Consider the following 26,540-nt stretch of genomic DNA (forward strand, 5'->3'; position numbering starts at 1 on the left):
GAGGAGGAACTAAGCAGGGCCAGAAACTCAAGGGCTGTGGTTTCTCACACGGGGAAATTTCTGTTTCATTATTACAATCAAAGCTTTTCTTTAGTAATGGGAGTAAACAGCAGGGGTTGGGAGGACAGGCGACGCTCTGATCCTCAGACAGCGGTCAGCACAGCAACACACGACCGAACTGGGGGGCGTTGGGTCAGGGAGAAGAGGGTCATGCGACCTGCAAGTGAAGCCAGAATGAACTATCGAGGCAACAGGCTCCCCCTTCTCCCCCAGCGAGAGGAGGGGTAACAGCTGACTGCTCCCCCAGGCCAGAGCTCAGGGCCTAACCCCGTGAAGACAGACCCCAGAGCAGGACCCTGCTGTCTTCCAGCTCGGAGGCTCCTCCCTCAGGGGCACAGGGAGCTGGAGAGACCCCAGGGCTATTGACCTCTGACCCCTGGCAGACTCGGGCCTCACTGCAGCAGAACACAGCCTGTGTGGCGACTGGGGGTCCGAGCTGCACCCCTGGGCAGCCTCTGTCCTCCGACTGTGAGCTGAGAAACCGGCGAAGTCACAGGCGAGATATTTAAAGAGCGACTTGCGGAATTCAATTCAATGCAATTTATTTTGATATAGCGCCTTTCACAACAAAGTTGCCCCAAGGCGCTGGACAAAGCAAGTGACCATACAGGTTGTGAATACAGAACAGAAAAGACCAGAAGACAACGGAGGAGAGGAACCAAAAACTCCTCAGTAAGGAGAAAAAAACCTCTAGGGGTCCAAGGTCAACTGTCTGCCCAACCCCTTTGGGCATGCTAACATTATATAATTAAAAAAAGGAATAAATGAATAAGTGTATTAGTCCATCCATCATGTCTTCTGTAGGTCAGTACTCCATGCAGATCTCTGAAGACCAGAAAAATCCTCCTAAACGATAGCTGTATCCACGATGTCCCTCTTGGATCCATAGCAGTGATGCAGCATCCAACTCAAATGGGGCCCAGCCTGGACACGTGGGGAGGAGAATAGGACAGTTTGGTCAGAACAGATGTAGCTACCTGGTGGGCCAACACAGAGACACACAATGGCATGTACAACAGCACCAGCAGCCATGGCTGCAGCAGGCTATAATTTAAGGTGTGAGCAGGCTAGACTGAAGTAATAGGTCTTCAGTCTGAATTTGAATACTGAGATAGACATGAATAAGTTCCATTAGATGCCTGACCTCTGAGAGCCTTGTAAGTAAGTAGAAGAATTTTGAAGTCCGCCCTGTACCTGACAGGAAGCCAATGAAGAGAGCTAAGTATGTGGGTTATATGGTCGTACTTTCTGCTCCTAGTAACAATTCTAGCTGCTGTGTTCTGAATTCTCTGTAAGGCGTTGAAAGAGTGGTGGGTGCTCCCTGATAGTAGGGCATCGCAGTAGTCTAACCTGCTGTATACAAGAGCATGTATTAATTTATCTGTCTCGAGTGGAGAGAAACTACCCTTGTTTTGCAATATTTCTTAACTGTAATATGACGCCTAGATTACGTGCTGAGTCTTTGAGGCAAACGTTTTAATCATCTGAGTGAAGTGCTGACGGTATAGTAGTCCTATCAGTATTGTTGCCAGAACAGAACTGCAGAATTCCAACAACACCTGGAATTACAGCGGAGAACTTCCAACAGTTATTCTCACAGGTTTATTATTCACCAACAAGAGGAAACACACATAAGGCCTAAACACGACACAGCAATTGTCCTCCTTCATCCGACAGTGACATGATGTTTCCATGTGGTTAACTCTCTACACTGTGTCAGTATAGATGGAGGAAATCTAACTAGTCAGTAAAAACACAACAGACAGCTCGTAATCCACACTGGAAGACTGGCTCATCTTCTTTCACCAAATGAAATCAGGTTTGAGTGAGGCTGTAAATCCAATCCAGGCTCACCAGTATCTGCCTGTATTGTTGAATTTCCAGGCAGGACAGGATTACGTGTAAGTGATTCTCTACCTGCTCTCCACACAACCTACAACTCTGTGAACCGCTTCCTTTTTGATGCGTTTGAATTTTAGGATGCATAAATAAATGTCAGGTTTTTCCAACAGAAGTTTCCCCAAATTTGTGAACTTGTTGAAATCTGTATCTGTTCTTCCACTGATCTACATGTCTGACCATTTTCTTTAAATATATTCTGCTGAATCTTCTCATTACACAATCAACATTATGCTCCAGTGTTGATATTAAGGTACTCGATGAGCAGCTATAAAGCTGTCAAGCAGTGTCTTACCTGGGCCTGTAGTGGCTGCTTCATGAGATCTTCAGATGTGAGGGGTCTCTGCTCTCTGCCAGCACACCTGTCACACAGCGCTGGGTCACGACGCTGCACAGAGCTGGAGACACGGCTTCACCCGGGAGGAACGTGAAGTCTTACAGAAGGCAGTCAGAGCTGTGACTTCAAAAGTCAGGGTGAAGGAAAAGAAAGGATTATGAGCTGATAGTGAGGGCAGCATGCTGGTAGAGTGGCTAGCATCGCAACCTCACAGCACTGGGGCTCTGGGTTCAATTAGCCCACCTGGCAATGCTGCAGCTTTGTGCAGTAATGTACTGTATAACCCAGCAGACTGGTACCTGTTGGCTCTGTGCAGTAATGTATACCCCAGCAGACTGGTACCTGTTGGCTCTGTGCAGTAATGTATACCCAGGAGGGACAACAGTACAGAGGGAAACATTGTGCTTTCAATGCCTGTACTGTATCCCTTAACTCTTCCGAGGCTAACTACAGCACAGAATTCACAAATGGGCACACCTCGAGTTCGTCTCTTCCTCTGCACCATTTCTACAGATTTTAAAACCAGCAAGGCGCACAGTAAATTAAATTAGCAAATTAAATTCACTCCTTTAACCTGCGTTCCGTTTACTATTTATTAATGACCCGACACTAAAACAGCAATCAAACAGCACGAAGAAATCATTTAACTCACCAGAGATCCACAGTTGAAATCGTTCATTTTTGTGGACTGCGGTTCTTATGTTAAAGACTTTCGCCTTGTTTTCCAGACAAGCGTGTCCTGATCTTCTCTCTCCTGCTCCCTCTGCTGGACAGTCGTGGTCTCTGCACCCAGGAGCTCTGCCCTGGTTCAGCTGTAACCTTACAAACAGGGAGATACTTTTCTATCGGTCCTGTAACGGTTTCTCTGTCAAAGCAACTGCTCTTTCTCACAAGAATTTGAGTATTAATTCTATCAATGGAAAAATATTTAAATGTTTCGCAGACCCTTCACACCATACGGTCAGACATATTTATGTTATTCATCTCGGTTTTCTATAGTAAAGACTCGTATAATCGTAATACCGAAATTCCACAGAAAACGTCATGGAAGCTCGCCCGATTTAGACTGCCTAAAAACATGCAACCATATAATAACAGGATTTAGACGCAGTTGTACATTTCTAATCGTTAAAAGAAACTCAAAATAAAAAGGAGAAAACATGCAAGCGGACCTGGTTGAGACATGATCCCTCCTTCTTCTCCGACTCAGAAACATTAACCTCTTCCCTGCCGGAGAGCCGAGAGGCACGAACAGTACTGGTGTTCACGTTATTTGACGTGAAATCCCTATTAATTAGCCATAAATGATACTTCCCGAAAATGCATATTCGGATTGAACCAACAATACGTCCTTCAGACAGCTTGCAATATTGAACGCAAACGGAATCTGCATAAAATACACACGTGAAATGTAGACAGAGCCTGTTCTGTCCAAATCGTTTAATAACCGCGGTTCAAACGCCCTACAGTATTTCGGATAAAGCACTAACATGCACAAACACACAAAGAGGTCATGACTGCTCCTTCTCGACTCTGTGGGTGGCTCTTAAAAGAGCCTTTGGGTTCGCTGATCCGGGACGGGCGGGCCGGGTTTACTTGGAGCTGGTGTACTTGGTGACGGCCTTGGTGCCCTCGGACACGGCGTGCTTGGCCAGCTCTCCGGGCAGCAGCAGGCGCACGGCGGTCTGGATCTCCCGGGAGGTGATGGTGGAGCGCTTGTTGTAGTGCGCCAGGCGGGAGGCCTCGCCGGCGATGCGCTCGAAGATGTCGCTGACGAACGAGTTCATGATGCCCATGGCCTTCGACGAGATGCCGGTGTCCGGGTGCACCTGCTTCAGCACCTTGTACACGTAGATGGCGTAGCTCTCCTTCCTGGTCTTTCTGCGCTTCTTGCCGCCCTTCCCGGCCGTCTTGGTCACGGCTTTCTTGGAGCCCTTCTTGGGAGCGGATTTCGCTGGTTCAGGCATCTTCACAAACTGCACTCTGTGAAAACAGGCATGAGAGTTCTAGCCTCACAGCCCCCTATTTATAGCGCCCGCATGCAAATCATCTCGCTCAGCTCAGAAGGCGGCTCATTGGTCAGCGAGAGAGCTGCTCTCCTATTGGCTGCGCTCTGCGCCAATGAAATTCAAACGGGTGAGCGCCTGAGCCGCTCGCTCTGACTCCAGGCGCCTCTCTCTCCCCTCCGCCCGCGCCCAAAGGAACAGAGGACCGTGTGATCCGTTTAACATTACGTGCAGATTTATTGAAATCCCGCTCTCATAACGCTTATGTCCCCTACCCTAGAAAAAATGTGCTCGGCGTAAAATGTGCGATTTGTGCAAACTTGGAGTCAAAAGGACTCTTGGTGATGTTCTAGGCAATTTTAAAATCAGTTCTGAGCTAACAGCATTCTATCGCAACGCTTTTGGGCAAATTAGTCTGAGCAGAAGAAAACATCACACTAAAACTTTCTACAAAATGAACGTAAGCAGAAGGGCTCTTTGCAAATGGATTTCAAGCGCTTCGGGCGTCTTTGTCTCGACCTCTCGCCGAGTCTGAGCGAACAAAGAGCTGAGCAGCTTCCTGTCGGGGCGGGGAGGGTTAGAAACTGTCCGATTACACAAGCTCTTTCTTAAAAGACAAACCCAGCATGAAGAATAAAAAAACATTTAGAAGCTGAACCCCATTCTGTCCCATTATCTAATAGCAATTTACTACTACGTGCAGATTTTCTGAAATCCGACTCTCATTACGCTTATGTCTCCTACCCTAGAAAACAATGTGCTCGGCGTAAACCGTGCGATTTGTGCAAACTTGGAGTCAAAAGCACAGTTTTGGTGATATTCTAGACAACTTTAAAAGCACTTTGGAACAACCAACAGCATTTTATCACACACTTTTGAGCTTCAGCATTGGTTTCAAATTAGTCTGAGCACAATAAAACTAAACACTAAACCTTTCTACAAAATAGCATGTAGGAGATTAGCTTTTGGCGAATGAAGTGGATTTCAAGCGCATCGTCTCGTCCTCTCACCGAGTCTGCCTGAACAAAGCTGAACCGCTTCCTGTCGGGGCGGGGAGGGTTAGAAACGGACCTTTCTTAAAAGCCATGAAGCATGCATGAATAATAAAAATATTAAGGAAGTGAGCTTCATTCTTTACTCATGACCTAATTAGAATTAGTAGTAATGACAATAAGAACTACCACTCCATCAAAACGCTTTCAGCAATAAATTATTTCATTAGCAACCAGATCCACACTAATGTAAGGATTGATAAGCCCTGCATCTCAATTTAAGAATCATCACAGCAATCGCAAAGTGTTGCTTGCTTTAAAAAAAAAAAACACATTCTAAAGTGATGGTTTAGATTTCAGCTCTATTTTGATAATGTGGGTGGCTCTTAAAAGAGCCTTTGGGTTGATACGTCGGGGTCCGGTCCGGCAGTGAAGCTCCGCTCCTGTTTAGCCGCCGAAGCCGTACAGGGTGCGGCCCTGGCGCTTCAGCGCGTACACCACGTCCATGGCGGTGACGGTCTTCCTCTTGGCGTGCTCGGTGTAGGTGACGGCGTCGCGGATGACGTTCTCCAGGAACACCTTCAGCACCCCGCGGGTCTCCTCGTAGATCAGCCCGGAGATCCGCTTCACTCCCCCACGGCGAGCCAGGCGGCGGATGGCGGGCTTGGTGATTCCCTGGATGTTGTCGCGGAGAACCTTGCGGTGACGCTTAGCGCCTCCTTTCCCGAGTCCCTTTCCGCCTTTGCCTCTTCCAGACATCTTCTAGTTATCAGTTAGTGACACAACACACACTGCTGGGCTGCAGCCGCGGCGCTTCTCTTTTCAAGCCTGAGAGCGGACCTGCTTGAGACAGGAGGCGCGCTGACACACGAGCCCGCCTCCTCTCCGACCGCAGCAGCAGCCCAGACTGCACAGGAACCTCTTCCCTGCCGGAGAGCTCTCCACCACAGCAGCGCCGGAGAGGACAGACCTCGAGTATTCAATGTTTACAGCGGTGATGTAATATTCTCGTGTAGATTTAGACCAATCTAATTCCGCGCTCAACACAAAAACACAGAATTCGGAATGGAAAATGTAGTGTACTACTGTGTATCAGGGTCATGAGCAAGTGACAAAAAGCATTCATCGTTGTAGCAGTACATATTTCGTTCTTCACCCGTTTTGTATCATTGAATAAACAATCCAGCTGTTAAAAAGACCAAAATGTTTTATATAAGGACGTCTTTTAAAACGCTTATAAAGAAATGTTCCACCTAAAGTAACTGTATAAACGTTCTTAAATCATGTCATTGCAATCTCTATCACATGGACTGTCTGAGGTTCATGGCTAGTTAGCAGTGGTCCTCACAGATCTGTACTGCAGTATAAACGCTTCTTTTGGAGTGAAATGAAGAGCGATGGAGGGACCAGTAAGCGTGCTGTTGCTTAATTGTGAACCGACAGCGAACTCAGAAAATAAACAGTAGTGGAAGGGAGGGGATTGAATGCCGGTCGTTCTTGTATCATTAAAATAGTCTCATGCATTTAAACACTTTCAAGTATGGATATGAACGCTGAAAAATAGATGTAGAGCAAAAGGGGAGACGTGTGTCGCTAGTTTACTGCAGCAGTGTAGTCGTGCAGGGGGACTTTTACACGAGGGGGCAGAAAACCGCTTCTCGGTCGGGATTTCACCTATCAGCTAACCAAACGAGAATTGTGCCTCGTACAGACTATAATGGAATAATGTAACCCTCTCGAGTGTTGTGGTGGCTCTTAAAAGAGCCTTTGTGTTCAAGGGAAAAGATGCTGCAGCAGGCGGTCCGTGTCTAAGCGCGCTCCCCGCGGATGCGGCGGGCCAGCTGGATGTCTTTGGGCATGATGGTCACCCTCTTGGCGTGGATGGCGCACAGGTTGGTGTCCTCGAAGAGCCCCACCAGGTAAGCCTCGCTGGCCTCCTGCAGAGCCATGACGGCGGAGCTCTGGAAGCGCAGGTCGGTCTTGAAGTCCTGGGCGATCTCTCTCACCAGGCGCTGGAAGGGCAGCTTGCGGATCAGCAGCTCGGTGGACTTCTGGTAGCGGCGGATCTCCCGCAGAGCCACGGTGCCGGGCCTGTAGCGGTGGGGCTTCTTCACGCCGCCGGTGGCGGGGGCGCTCTTTCGGGCAGCCTTGGTGGCCAGCTGCTTCCTGGGCGCCTTGCCGCCGGTGGACTTGCGAGCGGTCTGCTTGGTTCTCGCCATCTTCCTCGCTGCTCTTCACAGTCAACAGTGTACTGAGAACCACTTCCCGCACTCGGGTTTATATGCGCAGACAGCCCCGTCCTGATTGGTTGAAAGGCACAGGGGGGAGGAGGGTGTATCGCTCTGATTGGACGGTTTGAAACCGAGCGCGCAGCTCCTACACTCCTCGCGGGTTTAACGGCTCCAGGTCTCTCGGTTTAATAAGAGACACAGAAAGATCGATTTTCCTTGATTTATCAACTAAAAGCAAGTTCAGGCGTTTTTATACCTCGCTACCTATAAAGTGGCAAGGATTTTGATTACTGTTTTAGCTATAATATAGGACAAGAATAGTGACATGGTATAATACTACTATAATAACGTTAAATAATATAATTTCTAGTGTAAAAAGTGTGACTCGGGAAGAGAGCGTTGTGCTGAGGGACAAGACCACTTGAAAGACTAATATAATAATAATACGAATTTTATTAATCCAATTACAAGTACAATAAGGAATACCTCTTTGGTTTGTAATTAAAAGGTTAAAAACGAAGCGAATATAGAAATGTTATGAACTGTATTGCGAGCGCAACAAACCGCTCTTCCATACAGCAGATTCTGGATCACGTTGCTTCACCACTGAAATATGTTAGTAAAACCGTGTAAACGCTGAAGTTACACAAGTAAACAAAACTCGCTCTTTTCAAGAGGCTGTGGGTGGCTCTTAAAAGAGCCTTTGTGTTCGGGGTCAGTCGGAGGTCTCTGCCGCGCTGTTTACTTGCTCTTGGCCGGCTTCTCGGTCTTCTTGGGCAGCAGCACCGCCTGGATGTTGGGCAGCACGCCGCCCTGCGCGATGGTCACGCCGCCCAGCAGCTTGTTCAGCTCCTCGTCGTTGCGGACGGCCAGCTGCAGGTGCCGGGGGATGATGCGGGTCTTCTTGTTGTCCCGGGCGGCGTTGCCAGCCAGCTCCAGGATCTCGGCGGTCAGGTACTCCAGCACCGCGGCCAGATACACCGGGGCTCCGGCGCCGACCCGCTCGGCATAGTTTCCCTTGCGCAGCAGCCGGTGGACACGGCCCACAGGGAACTGCAGTCCGGCCCTGGAAGAGCGAGTCTTGGCCTTGGCTCTGGCCTTACCGCCGGTCTTTCCTCTGCCGCTCATCTTGTAATATCTAGCTTGTCCGAAGAAGTCTGACAATACTGATCACAAACTGTCTGCCGCCCCGTTTTTGAAGAGTCGCGGCTGAATTTGATTGGTTGGACCGGAACAAGCTCTCCACCCAATCAGAGATCAGTGTTGCCAACCAGCGCTCTCGGTCTCCACCAATCAACAGGCAGGAGGGAAATTCGGACTCTGAACACAGAGCGCGGCTCTGCTGCCGAGCGATGACAAATATTTGTTTTTCAATATCAAGCTTATTATCATGATTCTCATACACAGGTATATGGAATAGAGAAATGCTATTTAGCTAGCTCTCAGACGTTAAGTGGTTATAAAAACAACAATAAAGTTGCATAAGAAACAGAGACAACAGGCCATGTGCAGAACAACAGGCGAATAGCAAAACTACAACAGTTCATGTGCAAAACACTTTGCTTAAACGGTCATTTTTTATGCTTTACAAAATGTATATTTTAGTGAATTTCACCACCGTCTGACTCTCAGTAACCACGCTACCTTGAGTGGAATTAAGCTCCACTCCCATAAGAATCTGGATCACCCGCCTCCGAGGGCTCGATATTGAAAAGTCACCATTGTCGCTATTAGAGTGACACATCTGTCACGTTACGTCTTTTCACATGTCCGCTATAGCTGCGAGACTAGCAGTCACACACTAATGAAAACCTCCGTGCCATGTAACAGTGTAACATTTCACCTCAACTAAATTCATTAAATGAAGAGATGCAAGGAGTCACAGCGCTGTTCAATGGAGATCAGAACGTTTAACAAAAAAGCCTTTTAATTCTACACCTCCTCTGTGCACCCACTCTCTACAATAGTATTAATATTTACATTTGTACATTTTACCCAGCATCGCATTTCAGTATAATTTTGAAAAACTACAACCCAGTCCCTCTCCTGTAAAATAATGATTTCTCCCCCCATATCGAGCGAACCGGCGCTTTCAAGCGGTGAAAAGGGAAAGTCTGCGCTCTCTCTCGGAAGGGCTGGTGGCTCTTAGAAGAGCCTTTGGGTTTGTAGGAAATTAACTCGGGGGTCGATCGCTCACTTCTTCTTGGGAGCCGCTTTCTTAGCTTTGGCCGTCTTGGGTTTGGCCACCTTGGGCTTCGCTGCCTTGGCTTTCTTCGGGCTCTTCGCCTTCTTAGGCGCCGCTGGCTTCTTGGCCTTCTTGGGGCTCTTGGTCGCCTTCTTGGCCGCTGCGGGCTTCGCGGCTTTCTTGGGCGACTTCTTGGCGGCCGCTGGCTTCTTGGTCGCCGCCTTCTTGGGCGACTTCTTGGCGGCCGCTGGCTTCTTAGCCGCTGCGGGTTTCTTGGCCGCCGGCTTCTTGGCTTTGGCGGCGGCGGCGGCTCTCTTCACGGGCTTGGGCTTGGTCTCCGCCTGCTTCTTGTTGAGCTTGAAGGAGCCCGAGGCGCCGGTGCCCTTGGTCTGCACCAGGGTGCCCTTGGTCACCAGGCTCTTGATGGCCAGCTTGACGCGGGAGTTGTTCTTCTCCACGTCGTAGCCGCCGGCCGCCAGGGACTTCTTCAGGGCGGCCAGGGACACGCCGCTCCGCTCCTTGGAGGCGGACACGGCCTGCAGGATGAGCTCTCCCACGCTGGGGCCCGCTTTCTTGGGCTTGGCGGCGCTCTTCTTCTTGGGCGCCTTGGCCGGCGCGGCGGCGGGGGCCGGAGCGACTTCTTCTGCCATCGCTGCGTCTCTGTCTGCTGTCGGACTGTCTGCGGCTCCGCGCGCAGGCGGAACTTCAAGGCCGCATGAGAACCGTGGAGACTCAACCGCTGCTGCTGCTGCAGCTCCGCTCCGCACAGCCCGCTCGCACTTGTGTTTTCTCCCCGCACAAAACTGCCCCGTAATCCTCACAGATACACAGAATCGATTATCAAATACATGAAGTACGAAGAAAACCCCCTGCTCTTTAATATGCAGTTGAGTTACAGATTTTTCTGTACGATCATTTTGACAGAATTGCCCAGAGTCCAACAACAGCGCACACGAAAGGCGGTGCTCAACCGGCACTTCATCGCCTATTTCTAAAATAAATGTACGTAAAACGTCAGTAAAGAGAAAAACAAGGTGTAAATAATACAGTCGAGACCGACGGTCATGTAACACAATAAGAATGAATTCTGAAATATTTAAAACGGATGATTTATTTTGCTCTATGTTCGGTGTCATTAACACACTCCCGGACTCGCTGTTTCTAAGAAGGAGACGGACAAGTTTTGTCAAACAAGACAGTTTTATCCCTGTGAAATTCGGAGTATTTCGAGTTTTTCCACCGATACGCTTTTATAAAATGCTGTACAAGCGAATTCTATGGTTTTGATTATCTCAAATTTTCCAAATCAGTAATTTCAATGGCGATTCTTCAACGGGGCTTTAGTAAAGACGGCGACTCTCTACCGTCAATACCAACATTCCTGAAGCTCTTTCTAAACCTGTTACTTCGGATTGCAGTTCCTCCAGATCCTTCAGCATCGTCCCAGCTTCTCGGGAGGAGACAGTTAGCAGAAAGCCCGTGATATTACTGTTCGTACAAGACGGGCAGAAAAAAAGAATTTCAAAATGCTAAGTTTTATTTTCTTTCATCTGGCTGGTGTGAACGCCCGTCCATTCCCCAGACATGTAAATTAAGACGTTTGTCTCTGGGGCTCACGGTAGGGCTAATACCAATTCAACAGGAACAGGGCTCTAGGCTGGAGACATGCGGACTCCATACAGAACGATTCTTCTATTCGGATATAAAATCAAGACCTGCAAGGCAGCAGTTTTAGACGCTTTATGTTGAAACCTATCTTGATAATATTCATCAAATAGAAGACCTACGCTAATACTGAATTATCCACACAGTGTAGAAAGACCCGAAGTTCTTGTATTTAAGTAATTGTCAGTTCTGCCATGTGTGTGTGTGTGGGGGGGGGTATTCTAATTAATTCTTCACTCTTGCTACAGATTAATTTTGTTCTAGACCATTACTCATAAAACACCTAACTGCTGCTGTGTGAAATCCCTTTTATAGAACAGCAATCGCTCCTTGGTAAAGAAACAGTCTAAATACACCAAACAAGTGTTGTAGTTTTTTAAACAGGAGACACTTCTTTACCCAAAGAGCTGTGGGAGAATGGAGCAAGTTGTCCAGCCATGTTGATCCCCTCGCTACTCTCTACAGACAACAGGCTCCTCCCTCAGGGGCACAGGGAGCTGGAGAGACCCCAGGGCTATTGACCTCTGACCCCTGGCAGACTCGGGCCTCACTGCAGCAGAACACGGCCTGTGTGGCGACTGGGGGTCCGAGCTGCACCCCTGGGCAGCCTCTGTCCTCCGACTGTGAGCTGGGAAACCGGCGAAGTCACAGGCGAGATATTTAAAGAGCGACTTGCAGAATTCAATTCAATGCAATTTATTTTGATATAGCGCCTTTCACAACAAGGTTGCCCCAAGGCGCTGGACAAAGCAAGTGACCATACAGGTTGTGAATACAGAACAGGAAAGACCAGAAGACAACGGAGGAGAGGAACCAAAAACTCCTCAGTAAGGAGAAAAAAACCTCTAGGGGTCCAAGGTCAACTGTCTGCCCAACCCCTTTTGGACATGCTAACATTATATAATTAAAAAAAGGAATAAATGAATAAGTGTATTAGTCCATCCATCATGTCTTCTGTAGGTCAGTACTCCATGCAGATCTCTGTAGACCAGAAAAATCCTCCTAAACGATAGCTGTATCCACAATGTCCCTCTTGGATCCATAGCAGTGATGCAGCATCCAACTCAAATGGTGCCCAGCCTGGACACATGGGGAGGAGAATAGGACAGTTTGGTCAGAACAGATGTAGCTACCTGGTGGGCCAACACAGAGACACACAATGGCATGTACAGCAGCACCAGCAGCCATGGCTGCAGCAGGCTATAATTTAAGGTGTGAGCAGGCTAGACTGAAGTAATAGGTCTTCAGTCTGAATTTGAATACTGAGATCGACATTATTAAGTTCCATTAGATAGACAGGTGCCTGACCTCTGAGAGCCTTGTAAGTAAGTAGAAGGATTTTGAAGTCCGCCCTGTACCTGACAGGAAGCCAATGAAGAGAGCTAAGTATGTGGGTTATATGGTCGTACTTTCTGCTCCTAGTAACAATTCTAGCTGCTGTGTTCTGAACTCTCTGTAAGGCGTTGAAAGAGTGGTGGGTGCTCCCTGATAGTAGGGCATCGCAGTAGTCTAACCTGCTGTATACAAGAGCATGTATTAATTTATCTGTCTCGAGTGGAGAGAAACTACCCTTGTTTTGCAATATTTCTTAACTGTAATATGACGCCTAGATTACGTGCTGAGTCTTTGAGGCAAACGTTTTAATCATCTGAGTGAAGTGCTGACGGTATAGTAGTCCTATCAGTATTGTTGCCAGAACAGAACTGCAGAATTCCAACAACACCTGGAATTACAGCGGAGAACTTCCAACAGTTATTCTCACAGGTTTATTATTCACCGACAAGAGGAAACACACAAAAGGCCTAAACACGACACAGCAATTGTCCTCCTTCATCCGACAGTGACATGATGTTTCCATGTGGTTAACTCTCTACACTGTGTCAGTATAGATGGAGGAAATCTAACTAGTCAGTAAAAACACAACAGACAGCTCGTAATCCACACTGGAAGACTGGCTCATCTTCTTTCACCAAATGAAATCAGGTTTGAGTGAGGCTGTAAATCCAATCCAGGCTCACCAGTATCTGCCTGTATTGTTGAATTTCCAGGCAGGACAGGATTACGTGTAAGTGATTCTCTACCTGCTCTCCACACAACCTACAACTCTGTGAACCGCTTCCTTTTTGATGCGTTTGAATTTTAGGATGCATAAATAAATGTCAGGTTTTTCCAACAGAAGTTTCCCCAAATTTGTGAACTTGTTGAAATCTGTATCTGTTCTTCCACTGATCTACAGGTCTGACCATTTTCTTTAAATATATTCTGCTGAATCTTCTCATTACACAATCAACATTATGCTCCAGTGTTGATATTAAGGTACTCGATGAGCAGCTATAAAGCTGTCAAGCAGTGTCTTACCTGGGCCTGTAGTGGCTGCTTCATGAGATCTTCAGATGTGAGGGGTCTCTGCTCTCTGCCAGCACACCTGTCACACAGCGCTGGGTCACGACGCTGCACAGAGCTGGAGACACGGCTTCACCCGGGAGGAACGTGAAGTCTTACCGAAGGCAGTCAGAGCTGTGACTTCAAAAGTCAGGGTGAAGGAAAAGAAAGGATTATGAGCTGATAGTGAGGGCAGCATGCTGGTAGAGTGGCTAGCATCGCAACCTCACAGCACTGGGGCTCTGGGTTCAATTAGCCCACCTGGCAATGCTGCAGCTCTGTGCAGTAATGTACTGTATAACCCAGCAGACTGGTACCTGTTGGCTCTGTGCAGTAATGTATACCCCAGCAGACTGGTACCTGTTGGCTCTGTGCAGTAATGTATACCCAGGAGGGACAACAGTACAGAGGGAAACATTGTGCTTTCAATGCCTGTACTGTATCCCTCAACCCTTCCGAGGCTAACTACAGCACAGAATTCACAAATGGGCACACCTCGAGTTCGTCTCTTCCTCTGCACCATTTCTACAGATTTTAAAACCAGCAAGGCGCACAGTAAATTAAATTAGCAAATTAAATTCACTCCTTTAACCTGCGTTCCGTTTACTATTTATTAATGACCCGACACTAAAACAGCAATCAAACAGCACGAAGAAATCATTTAACTCACCAGAGATCCACAGTTGAAATCGTTCATTTTTGTGGACTGCGGTTCTTATGTTCAAGACTTTCGCCTTGTTTTCCAGACAAGCGTGTCCTGATCTTCTCTCTCCTGCTCCCTCTGCTGGACAGTCGTGGTCTCTGCACCCAGGAGCTCTGCCCTGGTTCAGCTGTAACCTTACAAACAGGGAGATACTTTTCTATCGGTCCTGTAACGGTTTCTCTGTCAAAGCAACTGCTCTTTCTCACAAGAATTTGAGTATTAATTCTATCAATGGAAAAATATTTAAATGTTTCGCAGACCCTTCACACCATACGGTCAGACATATTTATGTTATTCATCTCGGTTTTCTATAGTAAAGACTCGTATAATCGTAATACCGAAATTCCACAGAAAACGTCATGGAAGCTCGCCCGATTTAGACTGCCTAAAAACATGCAACCATATAATAACAGGATTTAGACGCAGTTGTACATTTCTAATCGTTAAAAGAAACTCAAAATAAAAAGGAGAAAACATGCAAGCGGACCTGGTTGAGACACGATCCCTCCTCTTCTCCGACTCGCGCAGCAGCAGAAACATTAACCTCTTCCCTGCCGGAGAGCCGAGAGGCACGAACAGTACTGGTGTTCACGTTATTTGACGTGAAATCCCTATTAATTAGCCATAAATTATACTTCCCGAAAATGCATATTCGGATTAAACCAACAATACGTCCTTCAGACAGCTTGCAATATTGAACGCAAACGGAATCTGCATAAAATACAGACGTGGAATGTAGACAGAGCCTGTTCTGTCCGAAACGTTTAATAACCACAGCTCAAACGCCCTACGGTATTTCGGATAAAGCACTAACATGCACAAACACACAAAAAGAGGTCATGACTGCTCCTTCTCGACTCTGTGGGTGGCTCTTAAAAGAGCCTTTGGGTTCGCCGATCCGGGACGGGCGGGCCGGGTTTACTTGGAGCTGGTGTACTTGGTGACGGCCTTGGTGCCCTCGGACACGGCGTGCTTGGCCAGCTCTCCGGGCAGCAGCAGGCGCACGGCGGTCTGGATCTCCCGGGAGGTGATGGTGGAGCGCTTGTTGTAGTGCGCCAGGCGGGAGGCCTCGCCGGCGATGCGCTCGAAGATGTCGCTGACGAACGAGTTCATGATGCCCATGGCCTTCGACGAGATGCCGGTGTCCGGGTGCACCTGCTTCAGCACCTTGTACACGTAGATGGCGTAGCTCTCCTTCCTGGTCTTTCTGCGCTTCTTGCCGCCCTTCCCGGCCGTCTTGGTCACGGCTTTCTTGGAGCCCTTCTTGGGAGCGGATTTCGCTGGTTCAGGCATCTTCACAAACTGCACTCTGTGAAAACAAGCATGAGAGTTCTAGACTCTCAGCCCCCTATTTATAGCGCCCGCATGCAAATCAGCTCGCTCAGCTCACAAGGCGGCTCATTGGTCAGCGAGAGAGCTGCTCTCCTATTGGCTGCGCTCTGCGCCAATGAAATTCAAACGGGTGAGCGCCCGAGCCGCTCGCTCTGACTCCAAGCGCCTCTCTCTCCCCTCCGCCCGCGCCCAAAGGAACAGAGGACCGTGTGATCCGTTTAACACAACGTGCAGATTTATTGAAATCCCGCTCTCATAACGCTTATGTCCCCTACCCTAGAAAAAATGTGCTCGGCGTAAAATGTGCGATTTGTGCAAACTTGGAGTCAAAAGGACTCTTGGTGATGTTCTAGGCAATTTTAAAATCAGTTCTGAGCTAACAGCATTCTATCGCAACGCTTTTGGGCAAATTAGTCTGAGCAGAAGAAAACATCACACTAAAACTTTCTACAAAATGAACGTAAGCAGAAGGGCTCTTTGCAAATGGATTTCAAGCGCTTCGGGCGTCTTTGTCTCGACCTCTCGCCGAGTCTGAGCGAACAAAGAGCTGAGCAGCTTCCTGTCGGGGCGGGGAGGGTTAGAAACTGTCCGATTACACAAGCTCTTTCTTAAAAGACAAACCCAGCATGAAGAATAAAAAAACATTTAGAAGCTGAACCCCATTCTGTCCCATTATCTAATAGCAATTTACTACTACGTGCAGATTTTCTGAAATCCGACTCTCATTACGCTTATGTCTCCCACCCTAGAAAACAATGTGCTCGGCGTAAACCGTGCGATTTGTGCAAACTTGGAGTCAAAAGCACAGTTTTGGTGATATTCTAGACAACTTTAAAAGCACTTTGGAACAACCAACAGCATTTTATCACACACTTTTGAGCTTCAGCATTGGTTTCAAATTAGTCTGAGCACAATAAAACTAAACACTAAACCTTTCTACAAAATAGCATGTAGGAGATTAGCTTTTGGCGAATGAAGTGGATTTCAAGCGCATCGTCTCGTCCTCTCACCGAGTCTGCCTGAACAAAGCTGAACCGCTTCCTGTCGGGGCGGGGAGGGTTAGAAACGGACCTTTCTTAAAAACCATGAAGCATGCATGAAAAATAAAAATATTAAGGAAGTGAGCTTCATTCTTTACTCATGACCTAATTAGAATTAGTAGTAATGACAATAAGAACTACCACTCCATCAAAACGCTTTCAGCAATAAATTATTTCATTAGCAACCAGATCCACACTAATGTAAGGATTGATAAGCCCTGCATCTCAATTTAAGAATCATCACAGCAATCGCAAAGTGTTGCTTGCTTTAAAAAAAAACACACATTCTAAAGTGATGGTTTAGATTTCAGCTCTATTTTGATAATGTGGGTGGCTCTTAAAAGAGCCTTTGGGTTGATACGTCGGGGTCCGGTCCGGCAGTGAAGCTCCGCTCCTGTTTAGCCGCCGAAGCCGTACAGGGTGCGGCCCTGGCGCTTCAGCGCGTACACCACGTCCATGGCGGTGACGGTCTTCCTCTTGGCGTGCTCGGTGTAGGTGACGGCGTCGCGGATGACGTTCTCCAGGAACACCTTCAGCACCCCGCGGGTCTCCTCGTAGATCAGCCCGGAGATCCGCTTCACTCCCCCACGGCGAGCCAGGCGGCGGATGGCGGGCTTGGTGATTCCCTGGATGTTGTCGCGGAGAACCTTGCGGTGACGCTTAGCGCCTCCGATTCTTCTATTCGGATATAAAATCAAGACCTGCAAGGCAGCAGTTTTAGACGCTTTATGTTGAAACCTATCTTGATAATATTCATCAAATAGAAGACCTACGCTAATACTGAATTATCCACACAGTGTAGAAAGACCCGAAGTTCTTGTATTTAAGTAATTGTCAGTTCTGCCATGTGTGTGTGTGTGGGGGGGGGTATTCTAATTAATTCTTCACTCTTGCTACAGATTAATTTTGTTCTAGACCATTACTCATAAAACACCTAACTGCTGCTGTGTGAAATCCCTTTTATAGAACAGCAATCGCTCCTTGGTAAAGAAACAGTCTAAATACACCAAACAAGTGTTGTAGTTTTTTAAACAGGAGACACTTCTTTACCCAAAGAGCTGTGGGAGAATGGAGCAAGTTGTCCAGCCATGTTGATCCCCTCGCTACTCTCTACAGACAACAGGCTCCTCCCTCAGGGGCACAGGGAGCTGGAGAGACCCCAGGGCTATTGACCTCTGACCCCTGGCAGACTCGGGCCTCACTGCAGCAGAACACGGCCTGTGTGGCGACTGGGGGTCCGAGCTGCACCCCTGGGCAGCCTCTGTCCTCCGACTGTGAGCTGGGAAACCGGCGAAGTCACAGGCGAGATATTTAAAGAGCGACTTGCAGAATTCAATTCAATGCAATTTATTTTGATATAGCGCCTTTCACAACAAGATTGCCCCAAGGCGCTGGACAAAGCAAGTGACCATACAGGTTGTGAATACAGAACAGGAAAGACCAGAAGACAACGGAGGAGAGGAACCAAAAACTCCTCAGTAAGGAGAAAAAAACCTCTAGGGGTCCAAGGTCAACTGTCTGCCCAACCCCTTTTGGGCATGCTAACATTATATAATTAAAAAAAGGAATAAATGAATAAGTGTATTAGTCCATCCATCATGTCTTCTGTAGGTCAGTACTCCATGCAGATCTCTGTAGACCAGAAAAATCCTCCTAAACGATAGCTGTATCCACAATGTCCCTCTTGGATCCATAGCAGTGATGCAGCATCCAACTCAAATGGTGCCCAGCCTGGACACATGGGGAGGAGAATAGGACAGTTTGGTCAGAACAGATGTAGCTACCTGGTGGGCCAACACAGAGACACACAATGGCATGTACAGCAGCACCAGCAGCCATGGCTGCAGCAGGCTATAATTTAAGGTGTGAGCAGGCTAGACTGAAGTAATAGGTCTTCAGTCTGAATTTGAATACTGAGATCGACATTATTAAGTTCCATTAGATAGACAGGTGCCTGACCTCTGACAGCCTTGTAAGTAAGTAGAAGGATTTTGAAGTCCGCCCTGTACCTGACAGGAAGCCAATGAAGAGAGCTAAGTATGTGGGTTATATGGTCGTACTTTCTGCTCCTAGTAACAATTCTAGCTGCTGTGTTCTGAACTCTCTGTAAGGCGTTGAAAGAGTGGTGGGTGCTCCCTGATAGTAGGGCATCGCAGTAGTCTAACCTGCTGTATACAAGAGCATGTATTAATTTATCTGTCTCGAGTGGAGAGAAACTACCCTTGTTTTGCAATATTTCTTAACTGTAATATGACGCCTAGATTACGTGCTGAGTCTTTGAGTGAAGTGCTGACGGTATAGTAGTCCTATCAGTATTGTTGCCAGAACAGAACTGCAGAATTCCAACAACACCTGGAATTACAGCGGAGAACTTCCAACAGTTATTCTCACAGGTTTATTATTCACCGACAAGAGGAAACACACAAAAGGCCTAAACACGACACAGCAATTGTCCTCCTTCATCCGACAGTGACATGATGTTTCCATGTGGTTAACTCTCTACACTGTGTCAGTATAGATGGAGGAAATCTAACTAGTCAGTAAAAACACAACAGACAGCTCGTAATCCACACTGGAAGACTGGCTCATCTTCTTTCACCAAATGAAATCAGGTTTGAGTGAGGCTGTAAATCCAATCCAGGCTCACCAGTATCTGCCTGTATTGTTGAATTTCCAGGCAGGACAGGATTACGTGTAAGTGATTCTCTACCTGCTCTCCACACAACCTACAACTCTGTGAACCGCTTCCTTTTTGATGCGTTTGAATTTTAGGATGCATAAATAAATGTCAGGTTTTTCCAACAGAAGTTTCCCCAAATTTGTGAACTTGTTGAAATCTGTATCTGTTCTTCCACTGATCTACAGGTCTGACCATTTTCTTTAAATATATTCTGCTGAATCTTCTCATTACACAATCAACATTATGCTCCAGTGTTGATATTAAGGTACTCGATGAGCAGCTATAAAGCTGTCAAGCAGTGTCTTACCTGGGCCTGTAGTGGCTGCTTCATGAGATCTTCAGATGTGAGGGGTCTCTGCTCTCTGCCAGCACACCTGTCACACAGCGCTGGGTCACGACGCTGCACAGAGCTGGAGACACGGCTTCACCCGGGAGGAACGTGAAGTCTTACCGAAGGCAGTCAGAGCTGTGACTTCAAAAGTCAGGGTGAAGGAAAAGAAAGGATTATGAGCTGATAGTGAGGGCAGCATGCTGGTAGAGTGGCTAGCATCGCAACCTCACAGCACTGGGGCTCTGGGTTCAATTAGCCCACCTGGCAATGCTGCAGCTCTGTGCAGTAATGTACTGTATAACCCAGCAGACTGGTACCTGTTGGCTCTGTGCAGTAATGTATACCCCAGCAGACTGGTACCTGTTGGCTCTGTGCAGTAATGTATACCCAGGAGGGACAACAGTACAGAGGGAAACATTGTGCTTTCAATGCCTGTACTGTATCCCTCAACCCTTCCGAGGCTAACTACAGCACAGAATTCACAAATGGGCACACCTCGAGTTCGTCTCTTCCTCTGCACCATTTCTACAGATTTTAAAACCAGCAAGGCGCACAGTAAATTAAATTAGCAAATTAAATTCACTCCTTTAACCTGCGTTCCGTTTACTATTTATTAATGACCCGACACTAAAACAGCAATCAAACAGCACGAAGAAATCATTTAACTCACCAGAGATCCACAGTTGAAATCGTTCATTTTTGTGGACTGCGGTTCTTATGTTCAAGACTTTCGCCTTGTTTTCCAGACAAGCGTGTCCTGATCTTCTCTCTCCTGCTCCCTCTGCTGGACAGTCGTGGTCTCTGCACCCAGGAGCTCTGCCCTGGTTCAGCTGTAACCTTACAAACAGGGAGATACTTTTCTATCGGTCCTGTAACGGTTTCTCTGTCAAAGCAACTGCTCTTTCTCACAAGAATTTGAGTATTAATTCTATCAATGGAAAGATATTTAAATGTTTCGCAGACCCTTCACACCATACGGTCAGACATATTTATGTTATTCATCTCGGTTTTCTATAGTAAAGACTCGAATAATCGTAATACCGAAATTCCACAGAAAACGTCATGGAAGCTCGCCCGATTTAGACTGCCTAAAAACATGCAACCATATAATAACAGGATTTAGACGCAGTTGTACATTTCTAATCGTTAAAAGAAACTCAAAATAAAAAGGAGAAAACATGCAAGCGGACCTGGTTGAGACATGATCCCTCCTTCTTCTCCGACTCAGAAACATTAACCTCTTCCCTGCCGGAGAGCCGAACAGTACTGGTGTTTACGTTATTTGACGTGAAATCCCTATTAATTAGCCATAAATGATACTTCCCGAAAATGCATATTCGGATTGAACCAACAATACGTCCTTCAGACAGCTTGCAGTATTGAACGCAAACGGAATCTGCATAAAATACAGACGTGAAATGTAGACAGAGCCTGTTCTGTCCAAATCGTTTAATAACCGCGGTTCAAACGCCCTACAGTATTTCGGATAAAGCACTAACATGCACAAACACACAAAGAGGTCATGACTGCTCCTTCTCGACTCTGTGGGTGGCTCTTAAAAGAGCCTTTGGGTTCGCTGATCCGGGACGGGCGGGCCGGGTTTACTTGGAGCTGGTGTACTTGGTGACGGCCTTGGTGCCCTCGGACACGGCGTGCTTGGCCAGCTCTCCGGGCAGCAGCAGGCGCACGGCGGTCTGGATCTCCCGGGAGGTGATGGTGGAGCGCTTGTTGTAGTGCGCCAGGCGGGAGGCCTCGCCGGCGATGCGCTCGAAGATGTCGCTGACGAACGAGTTCATGATGCCCATGGCCTTCGACGAGATGCCGGTGTCCGGGTGCACCTGCTTCAGCACCTTGTACACATAGATGGCGTAGCTCTCCTTCCTGGTCTTTCTGCGCTTCTTGCCGCCCTTCCCGGCCGTCTTGGTCACGGCTTTCTTGGAGCCCTTCTTGGGAGCGGATTTCGCTGGTTCAGGCATCTTCACAAACTGCACTCTGTGAGAACAGGCATGAGAGTTCTAGACTCACAGCCCCCTATTTATAGCGCTCCCATGCAAATCAGCTCGCTCAGCTCACAAGGCGGCTCATTGGTCAGCGAGAGAGCTGCTCTCCTATTGGCTGCGCTCTGCGCCAATGAAATTCAAACGGCTGAGCGCCCGAGCCGCTCGCTCTGACTCCAAGCGCCTCTCTCTCCCCTCCGCCCGCGCCCAAAGGAACAGAGGACCGTGTGATCCGTTTAACACAACGTGCAGATTTATTGAAATCCCGCTCTCATAACGCTTATGTCCCCTACCCTAGAAAAAATGTGCTCGGCGTAAAATGTGCGATTTGTGCAAACTTGGAGTCAAAAGGACTCTTGGTGATGTTCTAGGCAATTTTAAAATCAGTTCTGAGCTAACAGCATTCTATCGCAACGCTTTTGGGCAAATTAGTCTGAGCAGAAGAAAACATCACACTAAAACTTTCTACAAAATGAACGTAAGCAGAAGGGCTCTTTGCAAATGGATTTCAAGCGCTTCGGGCGTCTTTGTCTCGACCTCTCGCCGAGTCTGAGCGAACAAAGAGCTGAGCAGCTTCCTGTCGGGGCGGGGAGGGTTAGAAACTGTCCGATTACACAAGCTCTTTCTTAAAAGACAAACCCAGCATGAAGAATAAAAAAACATTTAGAAGCTGAACCCCATTCTGTCCCATTATCTAATAGCAATTTACTACTACGTGCAGATTTTCTGAAATCCTTCTCTCATTACGCTTATGTCTCCCACCCTAGAAAACAATGTGCTCGGCGTAAACCGTGCGATTTGTGCAAACTTGGAGTCAAAAGCACAGTTTTGGTGATATTCTAGACAACTTTAAAAGCACTTTGGAACAACCAACAGCATTTTATCACACACTTTTGAGCTTCAGCATTGGTTTCAAATTAGTCTGAGCACAACTAAACTAAACACTAAACCTTTCTACAAAATAGCATGTAGGAGATTAGCTTTTGGCGAATGAAGTGGATTTCAAGCGCATCGTCTCGTCCTCTCACCGAGTCTGCCTGAACAAAGCTGAACCGCTTCCTGTCGGGGCGGGGAGGGTTAGAAACGGACCTTTCTTAAAAGCCATGAAGCATGCATGAATAATAAAAATATTAAGGAAGTGAGCTTCATTCTTTACTCATGACCTAATTAGAATTAGTAGTAATGACAATAAGAACTACCACTCCATCAAAACGCTTTCAGCAATAAATTATTTCATTAGCAACCAGATCCACACTAATGTAAGGATTGATAAGCCCTGCATCTCAATTTAAGAATCATCACAGCAATCGCAAAGTGTTGCTTGCTTTAAAAAAAAAAACACACACACATTCTAAAGTGATGGTTTAGATTTCAGCTCTATTTTGATAATGTGGGTGGCTCTTAAAAGAGCCTTTGGGTTGATACGTCGGGGTCCGGTCCGGTAGTGAAGCTCCGCTCCTGTTTAGCCGCCGAAGCCGTACAGGGTGCGGCCCTGGCGCTTCAGCGCGTACACCACGTCCATGGCGGTGACGGTCTTCCTCTTGGCGTGCTCGGTGTAGGTGACGGCGTCGCGGATGACGTTCTCCAGGAACACCTTCAGCACCCCGCGGGTCTCCTCGTAGATCAGCCCGGAGATCCGCTTCACTCCCCCACGGCGAGCCAGGCGGCGGATGGCGGGCTTGGTGATTCCCTGGATGTTGTCGCGGAGAACCTTGCGGTGACGCTTAGCGCCTCCTTTCCCGAGTCCCTTTCCGCCTTTGCCTCTTCCAGACATCTTCAAGTTATCAGTTAGTGACACGACACACACTGCTGGGCTGCAGCCGCGGCGCTTCTCTTTTCAAGCCTGAGAGCGGACCTGCTTGAGACAGGAGGCGCGCTGACACACGAGCCCGCCTCCTCTCCGACCGCAGCAGCAGCCCAGACTGCACAGGAACCTCTTCCCTGCCGGAGAGCTCTCCACCACAGCAACTTTAAACAGGCTACACTTCGAAATTGGCATGATTACTTCCCTAACCAACGGCATTGTAGGATTGTGCAAATTCTCCCCACGTGGTTTGAATGCTTGACCCTGGACTCGAGAAAAGCCCAGTCTTATCGAGCGCTAGCAATACAGGATAGTCGGTGCTGCAGCACGTTTTTGACTTGCAGTTTTTCTTACAGGGTAAAACTTTAGAGCAAAGGAAACCTAAACCCATACCACACCGACAGCATTAAGAAATGTGTCAATACCGAACCCACGTATCTAGGAAGAACGATATCGAATTCAGAATCCTTTGCACATGTGAGGTGCTCTTTTCTGAACCAAAACGCCCCATACGGAACAGAAAATACAACATACTACGGTGTATGGATTATGAACTGTACTCAGACTTTAATCACTGTACGAATAAATCATTATGTTTAATGTCATTCATGTTTAATCACCTACTAAACCGAGGTGCCTGAATGCCGGAAACCGAAGAATCTAAGAAATTAGGGGGGTCAATTTTATACGTGTTCAACTGTAACACATTGCAATACAGTACAGGACATCAGCAGTGAAATATTCGATCTTTTTTATATTTTTGTGGTGGTTCTTAAAAGAGCCTTTGTGTTCAAGGGGAAAGATCCTGCAGCAGGCGGTCCGTGACTAAGCGCGCTCCCCGCCAAACACCGAATTCGGAAAAGAAAATTAAGAGTAGCGGAAGGGCTTTTAATGCCAGTCGTTCTTGTGTCATTAAAATAGTCTCATGCATTTGAACACTTTCAAACGTGGATATGAATGCTGAAAAACGAATTTAGAGCAAAAGGGGAGACGTGTGTCGCTGGTGTACTGCAGCAGTGCAGTCGTGCAGAGGGGCTTTTAGACGTGTTGGTAGAAAACCGCTTCTCGGTAGGGCTTTCACTTATCAGCTAACCAAACGAGAATTGTGCCTCGTACAGACTATAATGGAATAATGTAACCCTCTCGAGTGTTGTGGTGGCTCTGAAAAGAGCCTTTGTGTTCAAGGGAAAAGATGCTGCAGCAGGCGGTTCATGTCTAAGCGCGCTCCCCGCGGATGCGGCGGGCCAGCTGGATGTCTTTGGGCATGATGGTCACCCTCTTGGCGTGGATGGCGCACAGGTTGGTGTCCTCGAAGAGCCCCACCAGGTAAGCCTCGCTGGCCTCCTGCAGAGCCATGACAGCGGAGCTCTGGAAGCGCAGGTCGGTCTTGAAGTCCTGGGCGATCTCTCTCACCAGGCGCTGGAAGGGCAGCTTGCGGATCAGCAGCTCGGTGGACTTCTGGTAGCGGCGGATCTCCCGCAGAGCCACGGTGCCGGGCCTGTAGCGGTGGGGCTTCTTCACGCCGCCGGTGGCGGGGGCGCTCTTGCGGGCAGCCTTGGTGGCCAGCTGCTTCCTGGGCGCCTTGCCGCCGGTGGACTTGCGAGCGGTCTGCTTGGTTCTCGCCATCTTCCTCGCTGCTCTTCACAGTCAACAGTGTACTGAGAACCACTTCCCGCACTCGGGTTTATATGCGCAGACAGCCCCGTCCTGATTGGTTGAAAGGCACAGGGGGGAGGAGGGTGTAACTCTGATTGGACGGTTTGAAACCGAGCGCGAAGCTCCTACACTCCTCGTGGGTTTAACGGCTCCAGGTCTCTCGGTTTAATAAGAGACACAGAAAGATCGATTTTCCTTGATTTATCAACTAAAAGCAAGTTCAGGCGTTTTTATACCTCGCTACCTATAAAGTGGCAAGGATTTTGATTACTGTTTTAGCTAGAATATAGGACAAGAATAGTGACATGGTATAATACTACTATAATAACGTTAAATAATATAATTTCTAGTGTAAAAAGTGTGACTCGGGAGGAGAGCGTTGTGCTGAGGGACAAGACCACTTGAAAGACTAATATAATAATAATACGAATTTTATTAATCCAATTACAAGTACAATAAGGAATACCTCTTTGGTTTGTAATTAAAAGGTTAAAAACGAAGCGAATATAGAAATGTTATGAACTGTATTACGAGCGCAACAAACCGCTCTTCCATACAGCAGATTCTGGATCACGCTGCTTCACCACTGAAATATGTTAGTAAAACCGTGTAAACGCTGAAGTTACACAAGTAAACAAAACTCGCTCTTTTCAAGAGGCTGTGGGTGGCTCTTAAAAGAGCCTTTGTGTTCGGGGTCAGTCGGAGGTCTCTGCCGCGCTGTTTACTTGCTCTTGGCCGGCTTCTCGGTCTTCTTGGGCAGCAGCACCGCCTGGATGTTGGGCAGCACGCCGCCCTGCGCGATGGTCACGCCGCCCAGCAGCTTGTTCAGCTCCTCGTCGTTGCGGACGGCCAGCTGCAGGTGCCGGGGGATGATGCGGGTCTTCTTGTTGTCCCGGGCGGCGTTGCCAGCCAGCTCCAGGATCTCGGCGGTCAGGTACTCCAGCACCGCGGCCAGATACACCGGGGCTCCGGCGCCGACCCGCTCGGCATAGTTTCCCTTGCGCAGCAGCCGGTGGACACGGCCCACAGGGAACTGCAGTCCGGCCCTGGAAGAGCGAGTCTTGGCCTTGGCTCTGGCCTTACCGCCGGTCTTTCCTCTGCCGCTCATCTTGTAATATCTAGCTTGTCTGAAGAAGTCTGACAATACTGATCACAAACTGTCTGCCGCCCCGTTTTTGAAGAGTCGCGGCTGAATTTGATTGGATGGACCGGAACAAGCTCTCCACCCAATCAGAGATCA

The 26,540-nt window shown here is 47.9% G+C and overlaps 9 protein-coding genes across 14 annotated transcripts; all 9 read right to left on the reverse strand.

The window, feature by feature from the left end:
* Positions 1 to 3,703: 3,703 nt before the first annotated feature.
* LOC138224826 (histone H2B 1/2) lies at positions 3,704 to 4,278 on the reverse strand. Its single transcript, XM_069182920.1, has one exon. It carries the CDS (start codon positions 4,261 to 4,263, stop codon positions 3,889 to 3,891), a length of 375 nt encoding a protein of 124 aa, XP_069039021.1. The 5' UTR covers positions 4,264 to 4,278; the 3' UTR covers positions 3,704 to 3,888.
* A 1,361-nt stretch (positions 4,279 to 5,639) lies between these two features.
* LOC138224688 (histone H4) lies at positions 5,640 to 6,096 on the reverse strand. The gene has a single exon (XM_069182683.1). It carries the CDS (start codon positions 6,051 to 6,053, stop codon positions 5,742 to 5,744), a length of 312 nt encoding a protein of 103 aa, XP_069038784.1. The 5' UTR covers positions 6,054 to 6,096; the 3' UTR covers positions 5,640 to 5,741.
* A 941-nt stretch (positions 6,097 to 7,037) lies between these two features.
* LOC138224641 (histone H3) lies at positions 7,038 to 7,519 on the reverse strand. Its single transcript, XM_069182615.1, has one exon. The coding sequence runs from the start codon at positions 7,511 to 7,513 to the stop codon at positions 7,103 to 7,105; it is 411 nt and encodes a 136-aa protein (XP_069038716.1). The 5' UTR covers positions 7,514 to 7,519; the 3' UTR covers positions 7,038 to 7,102.
* Positions 7,520 to 7,960: 441 nt separating this feature from the next.
* LOC138224643 (histone H2AX-like) lies at positions 7,961 to 26,442 on the reverse strand. Its single transcript, XM_069182617.1, has 3 exons — positions 26,026 to 26,442; positions 10,977 to 10,985; positions 7,961 to 8,663 (listed from the first exon to the last, which is right to left on the reverse strand). The coding sequence occupies exons 1-3, from the start codon at positions 26,406 to 26,408 to the stop codon at positions 8,267 to 8,269; spliced, it is 789 nt and encodes a 262-aa protein (XP_069038718.1). The 5' UTR covers positions 26,409 to 26,442; the 3' UTR covers positions 7,961 to 8,266.
* LOC138224639 (histone H1-like) lies at positions 9,435 to 10,470 on the reverse strand. The gene has a single exon (XM_069182613.1). The coding sequence runs from the start codon at positions 10,358 to 10,360 to the stop codon at positions 9,719 to 9,721; it is 642 nt and encodes a 213-aa protein (XP_069038714.1). The 5' UTR covers positions 10,361 to 10,470; the 3' UTR covers positions 9,435 to 9,718.
* On the reverse strand, positions 12,048 to 15,768 carry LOC138224831 (histone H2B 1/2). Of its 3 annotated transcripts, none has more exons than XM_069182926.1 (4): positions 14,948 to 15,768; positions 14,428 to 14,587; positions 13,734 to 13,898; positions 12,048 to 12,455 (listed from the first exon to the last, which is right to left on the reverse strand). In XM_069182926.1, the coding sequence occupies exon 1, from the start codon at positions 15,751 to 15,753 to the stop codon at positions 15,379 to 15,381; it is 375 nt and encodes a 124-aa protein (XP_069039027.1). In that variant the 5' UTR covers positions 15,754 to 15,768; the 3' UTR covers positions 12,048 to 12,455; positions 13,734 to 13,898; positions 14,428 to 14,587; positions 14,948 to 15,378. The 3 variants fall into 3 exon arrangements, with proteins under 3 accessions (XP_069039027.1, XP_069039026.1, XP_069039028.1); XM_069182925.1 differs by having other exon boundaries at positions 14,428 to 14,594; XM_069182927.1 differs by lacking the exon at positions 13,734 to 13,898 and having other exon boundaries at positions 14,428 to 14,594.
* LOC138224833 (histone H2B 1/2) lies at positions 18,164 to 21,834 on the reverse strand. Of its 4 annotated transcripts, none has more exons than XM_069182931.1 (4): positions 21,034 to 21,834; positions 20,514 to 20,673; positions 19,820 to 19,984; positions 18,164 to 18,563 (listed from the first exon to the last, which is right to left on the reverse strand). In XM_069182931.1, exon 1 carries the CDS (start codon positions 21,817 to 21,819, stop codon positions 21,445 to 21,447), a length of 375 nt encoding a protein of 124 aa, XP_069039032.1. In that variant the 5' UTR covers positions 21,820 to 21,834; the 3' UTR covers positions 18,164 to 18,563; positions 19,820 to 19,984; positions 20,514 to 20,673; positions 21,034 to 21,444. The 4 variants fall into 4 exon arrangements, with proteins under 4 accessions (XP_069039032.1, XP_069039031.1, XP_069039030.1 ...); XM_069182930.1 differs by having other exon boundaries at positions 20,514 to 20,680; XM_069182929.1 differs by having other exon boundaries at positions 20,514 to 21,834.
* LOC138224700 (histone H4) lies at positions 23,198 to 23,756 on the reverse strand. The gene has a single exon (XM_069182697.1). It carries the CDS (start codon positions 23,612 to 23,614, stop codon positions 23,303 to 23,305), a length of 312 nt encoding a protein of 103 aa, XP_069038798.1. The 5' UTR covers positions 23,615 to 23,756; the 3' UTR covers positions 23,198 to 23,302.
* On the reverse strand, positions 24,860 to 25,283 carry LOC138224642 (histone H3). The gene has a single exon (XM_069182616.1). The coding sequence runs from the start codon at positions 25,268 to 25,270 to the stop codon at positions 24,860 to 24,862; it is 411 nt and encodes a 136-aa protein (XP_069038717.1). The 5' UTR covers positions 25,271 to 25,283.
* Positions 26,443 to 26,540: the final 98 nt, after the last annotated feature.

Source organism: Lepisosteus oculatus, chromosome 23 (assembly GCF_040954835.1).
Source record: "Lepisosteus oculatus isolate fLepOcu1 chromosome 23, fLepOcu1.hap2, whole genome shotgun sequence".
Classification (NCBI taxonomy): Eukaryota; Metazoa; Chordata; class Actinopteri; order Semionotiformes; family Lepisosteidae; genus Lepisosteus; species Lepisosteus oculatus.

Excerpts from the sequence above, each read along its gene's own strand:
- LOC138224826 (XM_069182920.1), bottom strand. The coding sequence starts at position 4,263 with ATGCCTGAACCAGCGAAATCCGCTCCCAAGAAGGGCTCCAAGAAAGCC.
- LOC138224642 (XM_069182616.1), bottom strand. The coding sequence starts at position 25,270 with ATGGCGAGAACCAAGCAGACCGCTCGCAAGTCCACCGGCGGCAAGGCG.
- LOC138224643 (XM_069182617.1), bottom strand. The coding sequence starts at position 26,408 with ATGAGCGGCAGAGGAAAGACCGGCGGTAAGGCCAGAGCCAAGGCCAAG.
- LOC138224700 (XM_069182697.1), bottom strand. The coding sequence starts at position 23,614 with ATGTCTGGAAGAGGCAAAGGCGGAAAGGGACTCGGGAAAGGAGGCGCT.
- LOC138224831 (XM_069182926.1), bottom strand. The coding sequence starts at position 15,753 with ATGCCTGAACCAGCGAAATCCGCTCCCAAGAAGGGCTCCAAGAAAGCC.
- LOC138224639 (XM_069182613.1), bottom strand. The coding sequence starts at position 10,360 with ATGGCAGAAGAAGTCGCTCCGGCCCCCGCCGCCGCGCCGGCCAAGGCG.
- LOC138224688 (XM_069182683.1), bottom strand. The coding sequence starts at position 6,053 with ATGTCTGGAAGAGGCAAAGGCGGAAAGGGACTCGGGAAAGGAGGCGCT.
- LOC138224833 (XM_069182931.1), bottom strand. The coding sequence starts at position 21,819 with ATGCCTGAACCAGCGAAATCCGCTCCCAAGAAGGGCTCCAAGAAAGCC.
- LOC138224641 (XM_069182615.1), bottom strand. The coding sequence starts at position 7,513 with ATGGCGAGAACCAAGCAGACCGCTCGCAAGTCCACCGGCGGCAAGGCG.